The sequence below is a fragment of the Microcebus murinus genome, chromosome 19 (genome assembly GCF_040939455.1).
Source record: "Microcebus murinus isolate Inina chromosome 19, M.murinus_Inina_mat1.0, whole genome shotgun sequence".
Lineage (NCBI taxonomy): Eukaryota > Metazoa > Chordata > Mammalia > Primates > Cheirogaleidae > Microcebus > Microcebus murinus.
Window position 1 is genome coordinate 24,668,459 of NC_134122.1, and position 15,822 is coordinate 24,684,280.

The window sequence follows — 15,822 nt, forward strand, 5'->3', positions numbered from 1 at the left end:
GCTGAGCTAAGCCCGCTGTCCCTAGCCCGTCTCTGGGGAGTCAGGTGTGTTCCCGAGTGACACCTCGGGTAGGTGGTACACAACAAGGTATGACGTCCGTGGGTGTCAGGATGTGCTGGGTTGGGACAGGGTGCACCCCTGTGTGTCCGTCACTGGGGCTGCATCGTCCGTGGACTCAGCGACTGGCCCGCCTCGGCCGCGCCCCCACTGAGCACAGCGTTGGGCCGGTGTGCAGTCGGATGCCCTTGGAAAACCTGCCCTTTGAGTGTGTGTGCTGTTAGAGTAAAATCCTTTCTCTCCCTCTCCCACCTTCCTTTATAAGCTTGGGTGTTGTATTTTGGGTTCAGAATGAAAGTCAGAAAAAGCCCCTTTATCATTGTCTCCTCCCTCTACAGACTGACCGTGGGTGTCGATCAAAGCCCCTCCACGTGCAGAACTTGCTGTCTCTGCCACACTTGGGAGTCTGGGGGGAAAGAGAACAAGAATTCTCAGTTGGAGCCTTAAAATTCTGTCTGGCTGACGCAGAGTCATTACCGAAAAGGGATAATGACCCGGAGTTGAATTCACCGTGAATACAGTCACCACCTGTTTCTCAGCCGCTGGTTTACTTTCCCACCCCTCACTACATCCAGCGCAGGAGATGAGTCAGGAACTGGGGCCGCCACCCAGGGCTGAGGGGTGGCCCCGACGGTGGGGTGCAGGGGGGGGGGTGCTGGAAGGCAGCGCATGTGGAGGTCGGGAGAAGTCTTGCTGTTGGGACAGTTGGGGGAGGGGTTCCAGGCAAAGGAAGTGGCACTACAATGGGGAACACAGGGCACGTTCAGAGCTGACCCTCCAGATGGTTCTGGGCGGGGGTGTGGCAGCCGGGGAGGCAGGGCATCGAGGAGCCTCGAGAGGGCTGGGGCTGTCAGTGGGGCGACGGCGCAGGCCTGCTGGGGTCCCGCCCGGCCTGCGAGGAGGGCGGGTGTCCACGTGTGGCAGGACAACTACAGGTGCGCCTTCTGGCGGGGGTCCCTGCACTTACTCTTGGAGTTCTCCTTGCTTTCTCTATTTTGAATAGAAATCATTTTCAGAATCAAAACTGATGCGGTTTGATAGCCAAAGCCTGTCTCAGTTAGTTTGAGGAAACAGGCTAGAGTGTATTGATCAGAGCAACAGACGCCACCTGACTTCCACAGAGCCTGTCGGAGGGACAGACCGAGAACCTGCCACATGTTCCCACGGGGTTGGGACCGGGATGGGAATGGGAGCCCTCCCACCGCAGCCCCTGTGCCGGGACGCCGGACTATGGAACACCAGGCTTGAGCTGGTTGGTGGCCGCGGCTCAGGACAAACCCACAGGCGCCTCTTCCCCACAGGAGAGACTCCAGTGCTGGCGGGTCCACCTGCCACCCCTGCTCGGTGCATGGGTGGATGGCGCCCCCGTCCGGCATCTGTCGCCTTTGCGGGTGTGACTACGGGTGTCGTTCCCGCAGCCTTTTCTCATGGCGCCATCTTGTGGACATCTGTGGACTAGCGGCGACTGTCCTGAGTCCTAAGTGCATGTTGTCACATGGGAGTGTCCATGGTGTCAGGTCCTGCAGAGCCACCCCATGGGGCACTGCCCTCGGCCCTGCGCTATGGCAGGACGGGGGCCACAGTGCTCTCAGCTCCCCAGAACAGAAGTTACCGTGGGAGTGAAATGTACTTGCCATCTCCAGAGCCTTGTCTTTGACCCTGCGTAACTTAAAACTTTTGTCCTCTGGTTGCACTTTCCCTTCCTTTCTAAGGGGGTCTGCAGGGTCACGAAAACCTTCCCCCTTGGGAGGTGGAGTGAGTTTCCTCTCCCCCTGCCGTCACCTGGGTAGGCAGGTCCTGCGTCCTACAGAGCCGCCCTCTCAGGGTCGTGCACTCACAGTGTGTCCTTCTCTCCTCAGCGTCCCCAACTCCTGCCCTGCCAGTCCTCGCGGCGCCGGGTCCTCGGGTTACCGCTTCGTCCAGAACGTGACCTCGGACCTGCAGCTGGCAGCAGAGTTCGCAGCGAAGGCCGCCTCGGAGCAGCAGGCAGACGCGTCCGGAGGGGACAGCCCCAAGGTCTGAGCCCTCCCCAGCTCCTGTGACGCACGTGCTGATCGAGAGTGGCCGTAGGGAGTTGGTGGCACAGACGGTGTGCCCAGGGAGCACGGCTGCGAGAGTCAGTCCTCACGGCCCACGAGAAATCCGGCTTTGGTCGGCTGGTACAGCCGTTGCCCTTTTGTCCTCTGCACTGTCCTGTGCACCGCCCGCCGGCCAATTGCTGGGGACCCGCGTGCTCCCGTCCTCGAGGCCTGGCCATGCCGCTCCCCGCCGCCTGCTCCTTGTTCGCCTGTGACTGACAGACGGCCTCAGAGCTCTAATTCCAGACTTTGAGAGGAGTGACACTTTTTTTCTTATAACTTGTGTCTTAGTTCATTTACATCTGATAACTGTTCTAAAATCAATTTGTCGAGGTGAGAAATTTGAATCTCAGAACTAAATTACAATGAAAACCTAAGTTTTCCTTCCCATGGGGCAAAAGCGGCTATTCCCAGTTTAACCCGGGCGCGTTAACACAGTGGTTGGAGGTCGCTGGGATCGATTGGATCTCCACACGCGTGTCCTTGCCGGAAGGTTCTTCTCGATCAGCAGGTGACGTGTGGGTAGGCCGGACCCCGAGCCGCTCCTGCGTTCACCCCGTGCTCTCCGTTGCTCCGCAGGACGAGTCGAAGCCGCCGTACTCGTACGCGCAGCTGATCGTGCAGGCCATCTCCTCGGCCCAGGACCGGCAGCTGACACTAAGCGGCATCTACGCCCACATCACCAGACATTACCCCTATTACAGGACGGCCGACAAAGGCTGGCAGGTGAGGACAGGGAACTGCGACAGGCACATCCCTTCGTTTAAAGTGGCCAGAAAAGACCCATAGGGAGGTTTTCACAGGTGACACATGGGACACCTAACGTGCGTTAGAGCCGTGGTGCTGTTGCGTCTAAAGTAGTCTGTTTTATTCATTTCCCTCCTTCTCATGCCCAGAACTGTGAAGATGGGTAAATGCCTTGTTCCATGTCACGCTTGCTGTGCTGAGCTGGAAACGTGGCTGTACACGTCTTGCAAATACGAGGCCACGTGTCTAGGTTGCGTATATTTTATCTTTCTGTGGGGTCGTGAGGCCTGCGCTACACCAGCCGCGACTGACTCATGTCACGCTTGTGTTTCTCCAAAGTCACCGTCTCCCATTCACTGGTTTATTCCGCTCGAGCTCTGAGCTCTGTAGGAGCCAGTCTCGCCTGCGTCCCGGACATACTCCCAGACCGCGGTTTGTCTTTGTGTCTCGCTTTTTCTGTGAAGAAGGGTAATGACACTGAGCTGGATCAGCACAAAACTGCCGCTGTGCTTTGCGCTTGCCAGGACAGCACAGCCAGTGCCGGCACCGAGGCCCTCAGGCGCGTGATGGCCTGTCCTGGCCACTCCGGTCCTGCGTCCGCCGCGTTCAGATTTGGGGCAGGGTGGCGGGTGGGGTTTGTTTCCTGATTCGCTGCTAACCAGGGACCATCTCTGCTTCCCTGCAGAATTCTATCCGACACAACCTCTCTTTGAACCGCTACTTTATTAAAGTCCCGCGTTCCCAGGAGGAGCCTGGGAAGGGGTCGTTTTGGCGAATAGACCCTGCCTCAGAAGCCAAACTCGTGGAACAGGCGTTCCGGAAGCGGAGGCAGAGGGGCGTCTCCTGCTTCCGCACCCCCTTTGGGCCTCTGTCCTCAAGGTAAGCGTGTCCGTGCTGCTGGCCTCGCCGTCAGGAGCGCTCGGCCTCCCCGCGTAGGGGTTGGCGGCACGGCAGCCCCTGTGTCCCCAGGTTCCGTGTCCTCGGACGCAACCGATCGTGGATCAGAAATGCTCAGGAAAACAAAAAGCGAATAAAAAATAACAATACAAAATAATATAAGTAAAAACAACCACCAACGTAGCCTTTACGTTGTATTAAACATTCTCAGTAATCTAGAAGCTATTTAAGGTGTGCAAGAGGATGTGCGTAGGTTGTAGGCAAATCCTGCACCATTCTGCATCAGGGACTTGAGTATTGGGAAACTGTGGCATCCTCAGGAGTCCTGGAACCCATTCCCCACAGACACTGAGGGACAATTGTATTATTTTTGGCACTTAAAAAACTCCACTTTTTTTTTTTTTTTTTTGAGAGAGAAAGAGACTATCTCAGGATCAATGAACTTCTATAATACTAAAGTTAACAAATCAACCACTGACTGGTTCTCTGACATTTTGGTTCCTCGAAGCTGAAATGTGTGTAGCAGTGGGAAGGGCGTCTAAAGGGCGATTCTGTGAAAGTTTACGCATAAATGTCCGCAAATCTGTTTCCGTGTAGGCTCTGGCATCGTGACTCCCAGGTGAATCAGTCAGATTGGTAACGTAAGAATTCAAAAAAACGTTCATCATTTGGAGTGTTTCATCTGAACTGAGATTTTCTAGAACACTACATTGCTTAAATAGGAATGTGAAGGGAAATTGTATTAAGCTGTTAGCCTGCTTGGGTGTTGTAACGAGCACCACAGACCAAGCCACGTAAACAATAGGCCCTTACTGTCTTCCAGGGCTGGAAGCTAGAAGTCCAAGGTCAGGGCATCGGCAGAGTTAGTTCCTGTGGAGGTCTGTGACAGCATCTGTTCCAGGCCTATTCCGGAGCTTCCCGTGGTCACTGTCGGTCTTTGTGGGTCCTTGGCTTGTAGACGAGTCACCCCGACCTCTGCCTTCATCTTCACGTGGCATCTTTCTTATGCGTGTCTGTTGCAAGGACCCCCTAGTGTGAGGGCACCTGTCGTATGGGGTCAGGGCCCACCCTACTGACCTCACTGTAACCAGATCACCCTGTAAAGACACCATATCCAAGTAAGGTCACACTCTGAGGGCCGGGGGATCAGGATTCCAACATGTCTTCTTTAGGGGACACGATTTGACCCATACCAGCCACCAATGTGATTTTTTACCGTTACTGAAGGGACAGTTACCGGAGTGTGCTCTGTGTGCCCGGTGTGTCCAGGAAACCGTGTAAGGAGCCTCTGTAAGGAGCAGGAGGTCCCATCTTGAGGAAGGTCGCCCTGTGGTTGGGGAAGCAGATGTGTGCCAAGTAGAATTTTCAGGATGAAGGGAGACCTCTCAGGCCAGGAGGATGGCGCGGCAAGAGCTTTGGTGTCGACCAGGAGGGGCTGGCCAGACTTCCAGGGCTGGGTGTGCGTGTCTCGAGCGCAAGGGAGGTCATAGAAGCGGGGGCTGGGAAGAGTAAGGCCGGATTGCAGAGGACCTCGAAAGGGCTCTTTGGGGAGCACTAGGACCATGAGGACTTGGGGCTGCAGAGTGGCCCGGTCACCCCTGGTTTGGGAATGAGTCATGTGAGTGTTGGGCTAAGCGGACGAGGCCTCTGGTCACGGGATGAAGAACAGGCGAGAGGTCTGGCCAGACCGAGGGCAGCCCTAGCACCGCCACACGCAGTGGACATGGCACAGTCAGAGTGACCGAGGGCATTTGTAGCGCGGATTATGAATGTGACATTAAGACTGCTTCTTCCCCAAACTGCACCTGGCCGGTCCCAGCTTCCTGCCTCTCGGGGCCTGTGCTGAACAAACCCACTCGGCATGTTCAGCGCTGCAGGTGGACACATATCCCTGCCCGTCTTCCCGGGGAAAAAAGCGGATTCTGTTTCCAGGGCTGAGTCTCAGCGGTGGCACAGCCAAGCCCACTGGACACTCGCTGGCGGCAGCTGGCGGGAACGCTTCATTTTAGAACCTGGGGGAACGGAGGGAAGCGGTGACCTGGCGATATTATCTACGCAGGATAAGCAGTGGGGCCCTGGAACTTGTGTCGCTCTCTCAAATGCAGTTTTCCTGGCGGAAAGCTGTGTCCGTCACACACAAGCTGTGTTTTTTGATAGAGGAGGCCGAGCCACTGTTGCGGAAGACTGTCTGGCACCTCAGGAGATGGGCACTGTAGACGGTAGCAAATGCCACAGTGACACCGAGCCCTCCCTTTGTGGAGCCACCCCCGCCAGCTGCCCCGAGTGGGGCTTTAACTGCTGGCCTCGTGTTTCCAGGGGCCGTCGGCACTGCCCAGGGCATTAGCGTTGGACGCGCCGTGGGAGCACGGAGCCCACACCGGGGCCCGTGGCAGAGGATGTGGGTGACATCGAGATGCACGGTGTCTGTTTAATGTCCTCTCGTGCCTTACACACCAACTCACTGCCGTGGTCCTTTCTTTTCTTCCTTTTCAGGAGTGCCCCAGCCTCGCCCACGCACCCTGGGCTGATGTCCCCTCGCTCGAGTGGCCTGCAGACCCCGGAGTGCCTGTCTCGGGAGGGCTCCCCCATCCCGCATGACTCTGACTTGGGGTCGAAGTTAACGGCTGTTCCAGAGTATCGGTATTCCCAAAGCGCGCCCGGTAAAGCATGGTTTTGTCCTTTCTCTGACTGGCAGAACTGGGAACAGCCTGGGGCGAGGCTGGGTGGGCCCAAGGAGTCACCGCTCTCTCTCTGTCCCTGGTCCAGGCTCCCCCGTCAGTGCCCAGCCAGTGATCATGGCTGTGCCTCCCCGCCCGTCCAATTTGGTGGCCAAGCCCGTGGCCTACATGCCGGCCTCCATCGTGACGTCACAGCAGCCCGCAGGCCACGCGATCCACGTTGTGCAGCAGGCCCCCACCGTCACCATGGTCAGGGTGGTCACCACCTCCGCCAGCTCCGCCAACGGGTACATCCTGGCCAGCCAGGGCTCGGCAGGGGGCTCCCACGACACCGCGGGCACAGCCGTGCTGGACCTGGGCGGTGAAGCCAGAGGTAACAGGGGTGCAGCCGGCTGCCTCTGTGGGAGCTCACCGCGCCGCCCTGCCCTCCAGGACCTGGCGCCTCCTGCCTGGGCCTGGGGCTCGCAGAGGGCGGCTCTCGGGTGGCCTCGGGCCCCTGCCCGTCCTGCCTGTCTAAATCAGCATTCATTGTCCTCAAATGCGTCTTCCTTTGTTGCATGTGGCCTTCCAATGCACATAGCTGTTTCCTTTTTTTCCCCTTAAGGTGACAATGAAATAAGTTGTGAGGTCCTGCCTAAAATTGGAATTTGACATTTCCCACAGGAGAAAGAATAAGCCTGTGGAAGACTCCTTGGGAGTTTTCATAGTCACTTAGCGGGAAGAGCGGGCGTGGGTTGACAGTGCAGCCGCGTGTAGCGGGTTCTCTCGGGAATACTTGTGCATAAACGGCCTCTCCTACCTGTTATTACCACTGTTCACTTAATCTCGGCGGTAATTTTTATTTCCGTCATAATGAAAATTGCATTTGCTGAAGGAAAACTGAGCTACAGATTTCACTCCAGTGTGTTCTCTTTCTCAGATTGCATTTGGTTGATTCAAGTTAAGGTACTTAAAATATTTTTCTAAACCCTACTGATTGTTTTATTTGGAAATATAGTTCATCGGTGGGGTTTTTCTTTTGAGAACCAAAGTTTTTCCCAAAGCCATCTCCACTTTCCCCCGTTGGCAGACTTAGGCTGCGGCATCAGTGAGAACCCATCGCCTTGTTGGCCGAGTGTGTTCTGACACGGTTCCTGTCCCGCAGGCTTGGAGGAGAAACCCACCATCGCGTTTGCCACCATCCCCGCGGCCAGTGGAGTGATCCAGACGGTGGCCAGCCAGGTGGCCCCAGGAGTCCCTGGACACACGGTCGCCATCCTGCAGCCGGCTGCGCCAGTGGCCATCGGGCAGCACCACCTGCCGGTGCGGGCTGTCACTCAGAACGGGAAGCACGCCATGCCCACCAGCAGCGTGGCCGGCAGCGCCTACGGTGAGTCCCGCTCGGGCTCCAGGCCTCGGCCCGGGCTCTGTGGCTGCGCGGTGGTCAGTGCGGCAAGTGCTTTTCCACGGCGCCCCGTCATCCGATCGGTTCAGTGGATTTACTGAGCGCATGCTACGCTCCAGGCACTACACTAAGGCTATGAAAGAGCGAGGGAGGGAAAGACCACGTCTCCACCCTGTCTAGTGCTCAGGCTCCACCGGGGTGAGGCAGGAGGAAGTAAGAGGTCCTGGGCGGGTGGGCTTAGGCTCCAGTGGGTGGTCCGGGCCAGACACACCTGTGTCAGAGAGGTGAGGGGCAGTTGTCAGGTGCCCAGCTGGGTCCAGACAGACGCAGCAGCATGGGGGGCTGGGAGATGGAGGGCCACTGGGCAGGTTAGAGAAGCGAAGCCGGAGGAGATGGCGTGGCCTCACGGAGAGGGCACCGGGCTGGTGGTGGGCCTGTCCCCAGACTCCCCAAGTAAACCTCTTCTTCCTCCGCTCAGCCCTCACCAGCCCCCTGCAGCTCCTGGCAGCCCAGGCAAGTTCATCCACGCCAGTGGTGGTCACCCGGGTGTGCGAGATGGGGCCCGAGGAGCCAGCAGCAGCCGGCGCGGCAGCGGCCACTGCCACACCAGCCACCACCGCCACCACCACCACCACCGCCACCTCTGCCTCTTCCACTGGGGAGCCCGAGGTCAAGAGGTCCCGGGTGGAGGAGCCCAGTGGGACTGGAACCACACAGGCTGGGGTCATTGCAGCCACCGGCCCCCAGGGGCCAAGCCCCGGGGAGTGACGTCACCTGCTCCGGGTGGAGTGGGACTCACCCAGCAGCGCCCCCGGAGCTGGGCCTGGCAGTGCAGGCAGCTGCGCCCACGGACGCAGGAGAACAGCGGCCTGTGGCGCCCAGCAGGCAGGTGGCTCGACAGGGGCCCCTGGACACGCCTAGCCCTTTCCATTTTTATCTCCTGTCCTCCCGTGGTTCAAAACAAAACACATAAACGAGTTCAGACAACTGATTGTATGATTCTGGGAATTCTTTGTTTTTTCCTCCTCCCTCAGCACCACCTCCTCTCCCCAGGCCTCTCCGTCAGGGGTGCGGGGACAAGGCCGTAACTCAGCATCCCAAGGAAGGTGTCGGACACCCCCCGTGAGCCAGCGGCCAGGACGGCAGCGGCACAGTACACGCCAGCCTCCCCGGGAAGACGCGACGGGGCAGCAGGCGCTGACCTGTTTCCTGCTGTCTTTTCCCCAAGCATGACATAGAAGGTGTCGCCATTAACGCAGAGGGTCCTGGCTTGCCTTTGGACCCCAAATATTTCTTTCGTCTAAACATGGAATTCAGGCTGAATCATAAATCTGAAACAAACACAAAAAGATAATGTGTTTGAGGTTTTCATCTTCAGCCATAGGTCTGGGGTCCTACCGGCATTAGTCCCCTCGAAGAGTCAACCTGCCGCCCTTGTCTGTCAACTGCAAGTGAGATCCACGCTTCCTGCCTGGTGTCTGAGGGAGAAAGTTCTTGGACAAAAGGTCTGTCCAGAGCCCCCGGCCACAGCGTCCAGCCCGCAGCACCGGCCACGGCTGGGTACACCTGCCCCCATGGGAGGCAGGGTGGGACGAGCTGCCCATGTTCCCCAGTAGCTTTGTCATCCTGCCGCTGACGAGTACAGTGGGACCTACTATTGCTGAGCACAGTCTGCTCCTGCTACCTGTCACCAGATCAGTTTCCCGGCCACCCAGATCTATCTGCTGTTTTAAATTGGAACCATCTCTTCTGCCTGAAGCGCTGGGGACTGTGGTCAGCCAGCGGAAAGGAGGCCCCTCCATACACGGGTGGCTCGCAGGCTGTGCCCGCCACGCTCCGCTCCTGCTGCCTCCCATGCCTTAGTCTGCAGCACGGTGGGAACCAAAGGATGGGCGGCGCTGCTTGGTCGCTTGGCTCCTGGGTCCCTCGGGAAGTAGCCCTGCACCTGCAGACAGCCGATGGCACCTCGGACCACGTGCTGTGAGCAGAGCCAGACAACACGGGGATGAGATTGGAGTCCTGCAGCTTGTCTTGGAGAATGTTGTCAGGAACACCAAGGCATCTATGTAAAGATCGACTCTAATTTTGCTCGTCACTCTGGTGTTGGTTCTCCTGGTAGCGACCACAAATAGAAACGACAACGCATTCAACACAAAGCTCCAGGAGTCTCCGAGGAGTGGCTGTTCTCAGCAGTGGCCTGTCCTCGGCATTGCAGCCTCTGCCCTGGCCCCGTGGAAAACCACAGAGAGACCCAGTTTCCTGGAGAGCGTCTGGGGGGACGGCAGGGGTCCCCCAGGAACCAGGACGCTGGAGTGGAGGGACCACGCCTTCCAAAATGGCCACCAGTGTGACCCAGCCACAGCCACCCTGGGCCACTGTCCCCGGACAAGTGCAGAACATCTGCTGGCCCCCTCCCTTCTGCCGTGGTGGGAAAATCCCTGTTCTTTTGGTTTTAAGGCCCCCAAACCAGTTTTTTCTATGGCACTAAACTTTAAATGGAAATAAGCTCTTTTTTGAAGCCCGTGTTGCCTTGGGTGAGGTCTGGAGAACCGAGGCAGGATGGAGACAGCGGGGCTGCGTCCTCAGGAGTGGTCCCCGCTGTGGAGGGCGAGAGATGATGGTCTGTTCCGCTCACGGTTGCTGGCATGGTGTGTGCCTGGTGTGTGCGCGGGTGGGCGTGCGCCAGCGGGTGGCGGGGGTGGCCGCGGCCCCCAGCACAGGCGCCGCTTGCTGGGCAAGAGCCCTCTCGGGAGGGTGTGTCACAGGCCTTGAGGGCTGCCCGCTGCTGCTTCCTTTCCTTAGTGACTGTCACCCCCAGAGGGGAACTCTGTTTGCTTTTGGACTGTGGCAACTGCCGCAGGTTTGTCTCCTTGTGAAAGTTGACGTAGTCTGCAGAACACCCGCGCCAGGCTGGATCAGAAGGCTGGCCACCGAGCATTTGGTGGCAGCTTCACCTGGTCTCGTCGGTCTGGCTCCGATCTGTCTGCTCCTGGCTATGAGAGGGTTTGGTTTCTGCGCTTTTTTACTCTCATATTTATGGGGGTTCCAGGTGAAGAGAGAAGAAAGGGAGGGGATGGATGAAGCGGGAAGTGGAGAGGACGGAAGCTCAGTGGGTGACGTCGTGCCACGCACAGTCAGCGCCTTTTAGCTTCTGCTGCGACTGAGAAGGGAAGTGGCCGTGGGGCAGCTCAGTCCCCAAGCGAGGCAGGCGCGGGAGGGCTGGGCCAGAAACCACTGCTCCAGGGTTTTTGGTCATGTGACCAGGTGGCATGCCTGGCTCGTGCCAGAACTTGTCCTGGAACTGGTGGCCAGAGGCCTAGCAGCGGCCGGTGCCCGAAGGAGATGTGCATCCCGGCCAGGCGCTCTCCGAGCTGACCAAGCGAGAATCTCCCGGCTGAACTCAGGCGCAGAAGCCAGAGCACAGGCCAGGGCGACTGGGAGAGCCGCTGCCCTGGCCTTGGCGGCCTGTGACCCACCATGGTGCCCAGGCCACCTTCTCTAGCTTGTTAAGGGTGGGCTGACCCTAGCAGTGTCGGGGGCAGGAGTGAAAACAACTCGATTCCAGTGTGATGCCGGTATCACTGCAGATGCAGAGGTCTGAGGACCTGCTCTCTGGTCACGCAGGGCGCGGGGCTCTGGCACAGCCCACGGGAAGAGACCGCTGGGTGGGGGTGATGGCTCTGGGAACCACTCCCTCCTGCTTCGAGCCTCTCTGACAGATGCTCCCTCCCAGGCCTGGTGCCTGGTGACCCTCTTCTCTCTCCTGCTTCCTGCTTGGCAAATCACCAGGTGTACCACTTACAGGAAAACGTGCTCTTTTGGTAGGAAGAAAGTCACAGAAATAGCATGTTATATAGATGAGCACGTTCCCATCAAGACAATCCAGTGTGATGTGAGGAGTCAAAGGGCTTCACAGAATCGCACTCGGCCCAGGGCGCTTTCCCTCGTGCCGGCTCCCGCCACCAGCCCGGGGTCCCCGGTGCAGCGGAGCCAAGGGCCACAGGGAGACCCAGGTCGTCCAGGCGGATGGTACACACCTGTCCTTGGCTGTCTGCATCTTTCTTTGCTTGCTGAAGTTCTCCTGCTAATACCCAGCCTCTGTTGAGGGTGGAGGGTCTGTCATTCAAAGCCTTTGAAGGACTCACGTAGAACATCCCTTTTCCAAATCCTTAGAAACTACGCACCCTGAACCCCATCCCAACTGGAATCCCCCTTGACGTCGGGGCCGTGTGTGGCCTGGCAGACACTTCTGCAGCGCCCTAGTCCTCTCCCGCTGGTGTCCACTTAGAGGTCGCCGTGTGCTCCGGGAAGGCAGGACCTGGGGCGGGTCCCCTGTGCGCAGCCCCTGGAGACCAGCGCTGGGAAGACCCGGGAGGGGACTGAGACCAGGCAGCAGTTGCCCGTGAGCACCACGACGACAGCCCCTTAAGGTCTTCTTTGCCCCTGTCTGGGGTTTGCTACTTGTTTGTATTTTCTGTATCTCTCATTGAAGACCCCAGCCAAATGGAAGTGGGGGTGAATGTCTGAGTTGCTAAGATGAGCGATCTGTGATCCTCGGGGCCGTCCTTTGTGTCTCTCGGCTGGGCCGGGCGGTGCTTTGCCAAGGCCTCCCCGCCGGTGTCCTCAAACCGCCTCGGCCTCCCAGCTCCTGAGGCCCCGCTCTGGACCTCTGGTCCTGGCGAGAGACTGGCTTGGGATCACAGGCATCGCTCAGCTCACGCTCTCACCTCTTTAAATAAAGAAGGATCTCTGTGGACCAAAGCGAGCCTGAGTCTCCGTGGAGAGAAACCCCCTGGTCGGGCAATTCAGAGTTTAGAGGAGGAAGAGTTTCTTTGGCTTTGAAATCAGCGTCTCACTTTCTAGAAACAAAGAACAGACCTCATTGGGAAGGATGCAAACTTAGTTGAATGTGAGAACACATTAGAAAAGAAGAAAGGATTTTCCCCGTAGCTTTTAGAGCTGGGGGGGGGGGGGTGAATGCTCTGTTTTTCCTCAGAAGCCTCAAATTCCGCTTGGCACTTAAGTGACTTCACGTGGTGTGAGGGACTGTCTCCGTCCCTGGAGTGGACGCCACAGGCTGTCCCCGGCCCCTCCGCGCCTCTGAGAGCAGAGCCCCCCAAGAAGGGGCTTCAGATAGCCCGAGAGCCGCCTCCCGCATCAGTGCTGACCAGACGCCGCGACTCCAGGGTAAGTGACAGGAAAGGGTTGTGGCCTCTTCGCACGTCAGAAGAGCCCCAGGACGCTGAATCGGAGCCACGGCCACGTCCATGGCCACGCTGTGGGCCACTCAGCTGCCCCAGCGACGCCTTCGGCCTCCGCATCTGGGCTTGCAGGAAAGTGTCTGCTGCCACCACGTCTCAGCCTCCTCCACCATACCTCTGCCTAGAAGCAATATTATTTAATAAGAATAATTTAAATTGTTCAATGTGCTGCTATGAAGACAGGATTACTCTTTGGACAGGACTGAGCATTGGAGGTTCCGCGGCTCTTTGGCTGTCTTTTGGCTCTTGGAAGTTAGGGCACAATAGAGAATATGGCATGTGGTCTCTTGCCCAGTTTCTGTCTGTTATTTTTAAATTGTTTCCCTGCATCTTACAAGTTCCTTGCATTTGATAGGTTCCTTTCTCCAGGCCTTGTCGTGCACATTAGGATTTTTTAAATGCTCAGGACATGGTTTTTGTCATCCACGTACCAAACTGTTTCTGCTGGGGTTTGGTGCAAGACATCTGCTACTAGTGTTTTCTTTTAATACCACAAGCTGCTACATTTGGTGACCGGAGGAAGGGTTTGTAATTGGTGCCTTGCGGGGTATCTCGGGTGGCACCACAGCCCCCGCAGAGTGGTGAGCTGGGCCATGTGCCTCGAGATGGGACTCTTCCCCACGGCAGGTGGCCTGAATTCGTGGAAAGGACCGTCTGTAGAGCTGCTGTGTCTTTGTCTGCCCTCCGTTCCCCAGCCCCAGGTCACAGCTTCCAAGTTACAGCTGCTTGGAAGGTTGGGATTGTGCGACACCATCACAAGCATGTCCTCTGAACTGAGGTTACAAACAGGCCCATTTCGCTTTGTTTACAGAAAGTAGTTTTACTCTTAGGTTAAAAAAAACAACAACAAAAAGGTCACTTGTGAGTTGTCTCTTTAGCCTGCAGACCTTGAAGCCGCCTCTGCTGTTCTCCATCAGCCTGGCTTGGCCCCTCTCCTGCACACGGCCCAGCGCCTCGGAAGAACACTCCAGAACTCGTCCTGGGAGCTGGGCGGGGTGGAGGGGCTGGGCAAGGCCAGCACGTGCCCCTAACCAGAGGTGCTGCCTGGGGGAGTGAGGCTGGGCTGGCTTCCCCTGGAGGGGAAAAGGTTCTTGGGGGCCAAACCTGATTGTCAGAAGCCACTAACAAGAGGTGACGGACCTCACCATGCCTGTCGTATAAGTCCGTAGCAGCTGGTTGGAAGACAGAGCCCTGCCTTGAGAAGCAGCCTTTTCCTTGGAGTGTGACACCCACTGATCAGTGGGCGGAGGGCTCCCCTTGTGGCCAGCTGTCCTCAGGAGGATCGAAGGTGACACAGAGGCTCTGCCTGTCACTAGGATGGGCATTTTCATTGCATTTCAGGGCAGGACTGAAAGGGGAATCCCTTCTTTGAATTGGTGAGCTTTGGGGTTTGGTTTCTGTGACTTGGCCTAACGGCCTGTTTTGGCTGCACAGGGTTTGGGAACGTGGTTGAGAGGGCAGTCACTGTCTTTAGGCATCTTCTGTCCTCTCCGGGGGAAGCCCTGCAAGGCCCTGCCTCTCATTCCAGCACTCGGGGAAATGTGGGCCAGTGAGAAGCAGCAAGTGCGTTCTTTGCTTTGGCTGAGCAGCCGGACACTGGCCGCAAGGACCCGGCCCCTGTGAGCTCACTGTGGCTTGGGTCTGTCATTCGGGGTTACTGCCGGGTCTCCAGGTCACTCTCATCTTTTCGCTCCTTACCCAGTTATCCTAAGAGAGTCAGAGTAGAATTAGAAGAATCCTAGTTTATTATTCTTTTTTTCCTGCCTGAATAGGTTTTCTACTTTTTTATTGAGGTAAAATATACATGCAGAACTTACCACCTCTGGTTTATTCTTCTTTATCCGGGAATCTCTTTTCTGGAACAGTTTGCTTGTTTGATTCCCCCAGATACTCGCTATGTCATATACAGAGACACCTCTGTGCCCTCCAGGGCTCTTCTTCCCGAAGGGACCGTCCTTCCAGTTCTTGTCCCGACTCTCGAGCAGCGGCTAGAACTGTGCCCCCCTGTATTTCCCTATGTGTGGGCTGAGCTGAACCGGTATCTGTGACTCTGGATTCTATTTTTTTTCCTGTGTGAAGTCCACCAGCCCGTGTGGATGTTAAACTGTGCGCTGGCGCCTGTGGCCCCAGGCATGGGGAGGACTGCTTGAGGAGCACTGCGCTACAGCCTGGGCGACAGAGTGAGACTCGGTCTCAGAATGGATAAGTCAATGAACTGTGCCTGTGGCCTCTAAATTCTGGGTTAACTGGTCCAGGTTTTTTTTCCTCTTCTTTTATTGGTAAAAATGGGGACTTAAAATCAAAGCCTTCTCTCCCTTCCCTTGGAGAAAGGCTTTCGGGCGGGCATAGCCGCATCGACAGGGCTTGGCTTCGGTTTCAGGACGGGTGGGGGGAGGAAGAAACAAAGCCGTGTCTGGTCCTGTCCTCAGATGTCCCTGCATCCAGACCCTGAGGCTCCAGCATCCCGGCCGCCCTGGGCTGGCAGCTCGCACACTTGAGGGAGGGGTTGAAGCCAATACTGAGATTTTTTTTTTTAATCTGAATGATAATTCTCCTGTAAAAATAATTCGGGAGGGGCGGGTGTTGTTTGGGGTCTGTGCGTATGTGTGTGTGAGTGCGTGTATTTTCTTTTTTTTTTTACAGTGGCTGTCTAAAGTATTTTTCACGATATGTTTAATAATCAGTGCTTTAAAAAGCAGCGGTATCCTATAAAGTGGAAA

At 57.0% G+C, this 15,822-nt stretch overlaps 1 protein-coding gene across 1 annotated transcript in view; it reads left to right on the plus strand.

Annotated features, from left to right (window-relative positions):
- FOXK1 (forkhead box K1) overlaps positions 1 to 8,833 on the plus strand; it is a 64,795-nt gene extending 55,962 nt beyond the window's left edge. The window contains exons 3-9 of the mRNA XM_012759164.3: positions 1,917 to 2,073; positions 2,715 to 2,861; positions 3,568 to 3,761; positions 6,273 to 6,439; positions 6,546 to 6,830; positions 7,602 to 7,826; positions 8,320 to 8,833. Of these exons, the coding sequence (XP_012614618.3) occupies positions 1,917 to 2,073; positions 2,715 to 2,861; positions 3,568 to 3,761; positions 6,273 to 6,439; positions 6,546 to 6,830; positions 7,602 to 7,826; positions 8,320 to 8,609 (1,465 nt within the window). The 3' untranslated portion in view covers positions 8,610 to 8,833. The remainder of the gene's footprint in view (positions 1 to 1,916; positions 2,074 to 2,714; positions 2,862 to 3,567; positions 3,762 to 6,272; positions 6,440 to 6,545; positions 6,831 to 7,601; positions 7,827 to 8,319) is intronic.
- The last annotated feature ends 6,989 nt before the right edge of the window (positions 8,834 to 15,822 follow it).